Source organism: Arachis duranensis, chromosome 5 (assembly GCF_000817695.3).
Source record: "Arachis duranensis cultivar V14167 chromosome 5, aradu.V14167.gnm2.J7QH, whole genome shotgun sequence".
Classification (NCBI taxonomy): domain Eukaryota; kingdom Viridiplantae; phylum Streptophyta; class Magnoliopsida; order Fabales; family Fabaceae; genus Arachis; species Arachis duranensis.
Window position 1 is genome coordinate 9,136,115 of NC_029776.3, and position 4,318 is coordinate 9,140,432.

The window sequence follows — 4,318 nt, forward strand, 5'->3', positions numbered from 1 at the left end:
CACATATTCAAAAAAATATTTTTTTATACTAATTCAGAGGGTCCATTTTTTTGTATTAGAAAAAACCTAATCAAAGGATCCGTTTTCCTTTTATAAAAAAGGAAAAAGAAAAAAGAAAAAAAAACTAGGTCCAATTAGTTAAGCGTAAATTTTAATTTCAAATTTTTTCTCTCGCAACTCGAATGATCCGATTTGGTAATCTAAATTTTTTTAACAGAATTCTCCGATTTCTTCTGTCTCACATCCTTATATAGCATCCCTATCCTCTAGGGGTGTCAAAAATCCCCAGCAGGCGGGGATCCCCGCGGGGACCGCCCCAAATGAGGTCCCGATGGTGGGGAATTTTTCCCGTGGGGATGGGGATGGAGAGCAAAATTCTCCTGAGACAGGCGCGGGGACCCGAGCGGGGATTCCCGCCCCATCCCCGATAATTCCCCGAATTGTTAAACTTACTTAAATACTCTTACTTTATTTCTAACATAGGGGGTATTTCAGTAATTTCACCCATTAAAAAACCTTAACCCGTCACTCACTCTCCACTTTGTTCAAACTTCAAAACCCAGCTAGCCACCAGCCACTCTTGCGCCGTCACCCTAACAGCTTCACCGCGTCGTTCTCTCTCCTCAGGCACGGCGTCCTTCTCCTCTCCACTTCTGCGTCTGCATGTTTGCTTCCATTCTCGTCACTGTATGTTATCATATTTGTCTCTATTGTTTTAACAGAGAACATGGAGATGTTTGTTGGAAGTTTTATGCCGACAATGAAAGAATATTTGATGTTAAAGACTTTGTTTTATTGCTTTTTTTATAATGAAATTTGCATTTTAAGATTTTATTTTATGGACTATGATTTGCTATGTTGTATTTCTGGACTTATAATCTTAGATAAGATATGTTTGTGTGTTTGTAATAATATTTTTTAGTTTGTTTTTTTGTTTTTTTGATATTTTTTACTATAATTTTCATATGAATGTTAAACATAGAGAGATGGGGAATGGGACCCCGCAAGAAACGCGGAGAATGCGGGGAACGGAAATAAGGACAATTATCCCCCCATGACGGAAAATGGGACGGGGACGGGAATTAATTCTGGAGGCGAAGACGGAGAGTAGGAAAGCATCCCCCGCCCCGCCCCATTGACATCCTACTATCCTCCATATCAATGCATAACACACACGCATAGCATATGTAAATTTTTTAGCCCAACTGCCTCTGCCATCGAATTAAGGAACAACAAGACCAAAAGAATTTTTGTGAAAGGAAGATAGCTGAAAAGTGAAAACATTTGCGGAATCCTAAAATGCTGCGCAGATAGATTCACAAGCATACACAATTTGAATAAAAGGAATTTTATTTATAAATAATACTCCATCCCCAGTTTCAAGATATTCTTTGTATATATCCATGGTTCAAGTTTCAAGAATCCTAATTTTCCTACATAAACATATACACCCCCACACACTAAAAATAACATGATTAACACTTAATTTATTCATAACACGGAACTAATTAACTTTGCCTGTTAGCAATGAAATTAGCAAGAGCAACCAAGGGAGCAGCCTTATCCTCATCGAATTCAGCAAGGTATTGCAATGCATCTTTGTTCAACTTATGAGCAAATTCCTTTGACTTTTCAATCCCCAAGAGCTTCGGATAAGTGACTTTATCAGCCACCAAGTCCTTCCCCGCCGTCTTCCCAAGTTGCTCCGATGACTTTGTAACATCGAGAATGTCGTCCACAACCTGAAACAGCAACCCAATGCTCCTTGCAAACAGCCTCAAGTTCTCAACTTCATCATCGTTTCCGCCACCCATTATGCCTCCCAGCACGACCGCAGCTTCAAGCAACGCCGCCGTTTTGTGCAGGTGAATGTACTCCAGCCTCTCCAACCCCACATTCGATAACCCTTCGGAATGTGTGTCCACTATTTGACCCGCCACTAACCCTTCTGACCCCACCGATTTTGCTAACTCCGCGATGGCGCGGACCACCCTCGTTGGCGACACCCCTTTGGTGGACACAGCGATGTGTTCGAAGGCGAATGCCAGGAGGGCGTCGCCCGCGAGAATGGCAACGTCTTCGCCAAAAGCTTTGTGGTTTGTGGGCTTTCCACGGCGGAGGTCGTCGTTGTCCATGCATGGGAGGTCGTCGTGGATGAGCGACATGGTGTGAATCATCTCCACGGCGCATGCGGCGGCGAGTGCGGTTTCCTCGTCTCCGCCGACTAGCTCGCAGGCGGCGATGCAGAGAAGCGGGCGAACCCTCTTGCCTCCGGCGAGGAGAGAGTAACGCATCGCCTCGTAGATCTTCTCAGGTTCCTTCATCGCTATGGCTGCGTCCAAGGCTTTGTTAACTGTATCAGCCTTCCGAAGCATATAGGCTGTGAAGTCGAAGGTGGTGGTGGTGGCGGGTTTGTCGAGGACGATGGTTTCTTGGTTGGCGGTGACAATTGCCGAGACGGAGAAGGCATAAGAGAATGGTTTGGTAGAGAAGATGACGGAATTGGGGGTTGGGAACATAGCGGTGGTTGCATGGCTGAGAAAGGGAATGGGACAAGTCCGTGAAACAAGATTCAGAGAAGTCATCTCTTTTTTGGGGTTTGTGATGCTGGTTTGTGTAATCACTTATTCACTTGTGTGGTTTATATATAGAGTGTGAGTTATTGTAGCCAGTAGCCACCACCAATACATACACATGGATATTAATTACTAGTTAGTGTTGGAAACTGGAAAGTGATGACAGGAATTGTTTCTTTGTTTCTTTCTCTTTGAACGGTGTATCTCATTAGAATAGTGATAATTTCATCGTTACTACAAAAACAAGGACAACTATTTGTATCTATTTTTTCGATAGCTTATTTTATTTAATTTATTTTAATAATATTTTTAAATTTATTCTTTTTAATATTTTTGATAATATTTTTTTAATTTATTTTTTAATTTATTAAACTAAATTAATTATACTAATTATGTGTATTCATTAATTAATTTAATTAATTTATTAGTCATTAAAATAATAAATCTAATAATAAAATAGATAACTGAGATATTTTTAATTAATAATTATATTAAATCAAATCAAATTATATTTATTGAGTTAAATTCAAATCATGTAAATTAATGACTAAATTAAAATAAAATAATCTTTTACTTATTCAAATTGAATGTAATAAATATAAATTAGTTTTGTTAAATAATCATAATTTTCTTATCTTTTATATATAGATGGCAAAACAAATTTATAAGAACATCTCTAATATTTGGTGTTAATTTTATTTTATTTTAGATTTCACAAAATGTCACATAAATATTTGTAGACTATATATCATAAGACTTGATTTAAAATTTAATATAAAATTTGTTATTCTAATGCCTGGTTTCATTTCAATTTAAATTTTAAATATTTTTATTATTTTAAATAAATTTAATTAAATTATGCAAATTTAACTAAAATAAAAATATAAAATTATTAATTATATACCATGCATATTTAGATGGAGAGAAAAAGTAAAATTTTATAAATAATTAAAAAATTATGTTAAATTCATTTGGATGTATTTTTCTATTAAATTAATAAGATAATAAAAAATAAAATAATAAAATACAGAACACAAATAAGTATATTTAATTTATGTAAGTAAATTTTAATTGAGTCTTTGTTACAACGTTATAATAAAATAACGTTACAATGGTATAGTAACGCTATTAATGTTTATTTAATAGATGAATTTAAACAAGTGGTAACATTTCACTTTTTTAAGTGATACGATACGTAGTTTTTTTATTGATATCAGTATCATTTTAAAAATAGTATCTAATGCAAGTTTTAATTTTAAATCAGTTTATTTACTATACAGGTCAAAATTGATACCTAAAATTTATCCTATTGGAGTTGCTCTAAGAATTATCATTTTTATTGTTGTTGCTATTTTATAGTGCCTTCTCTCTCTATTGTCAATTTAGCTAATTGTAGAACATTATGAAATTGATTTAGTAGTTTCAATTTTCATTGATAAAGCTCTCTTCTCCATTATAAGTTCCAAACTCACTCTAAGCCATTTTAAAACTCATGTTTTTATATAATAGATCCTTTTTAGTCTGAGACCGAAAAAGATCTTAAAAGAAAGCTTTCAAACAACTATTTTGTAACCATATATTCTCCCATAATATAATTTGCCTTTTATCTCTTAATGCTGTAGATAGATCGTTTATCATTTTCTCCCTCGCCTATAGTTATCAGACCCGAACCGGTAATTGACCTGTTCATACGACTATATTATTGGGTTACTGTTTCAACTGGTGGGTCACTGATTTATTTG

The 4,318-nt window shown here is 35.2% G+C and overlaps 1 protein-coding gene across 1 annotated transcript; it reads right to left on the reverse strand.

Annotated features, from left to right (window-relative positions):
• Positions 1-1,332: 1,332 nt before the first annotated feature.
• On the reverse strand, positions 1,333-2,728 carry LOC107487886 (geranylgeranyl pyrophosphate synthase, chloroplastic). Its single transcript, XM_016108578.3, has one exon. It carries the CDS (start codon positions 2,583-2,585, stop codon positions 1,509-1,511), a length of 1,077 nt encoding a protein of 358 aa, XP_015964064.1. The 5' UTR covers positions 2,586-2,728; the 3' UTR covers positions 1,333-1,508.
• Positions 2,729-4,318: the final 1,590 nt, after the last annotated feature.

Excerpts from the sequence above, each read along its gene's own strand:
- LOC107487886 (XM_016108578.3), bottom strand. The coding sequence starts at position 2,585 with ATGACTTCTCTGAATCTTGTTTCACGGACTTGTCCCATTCCCTTTCTC.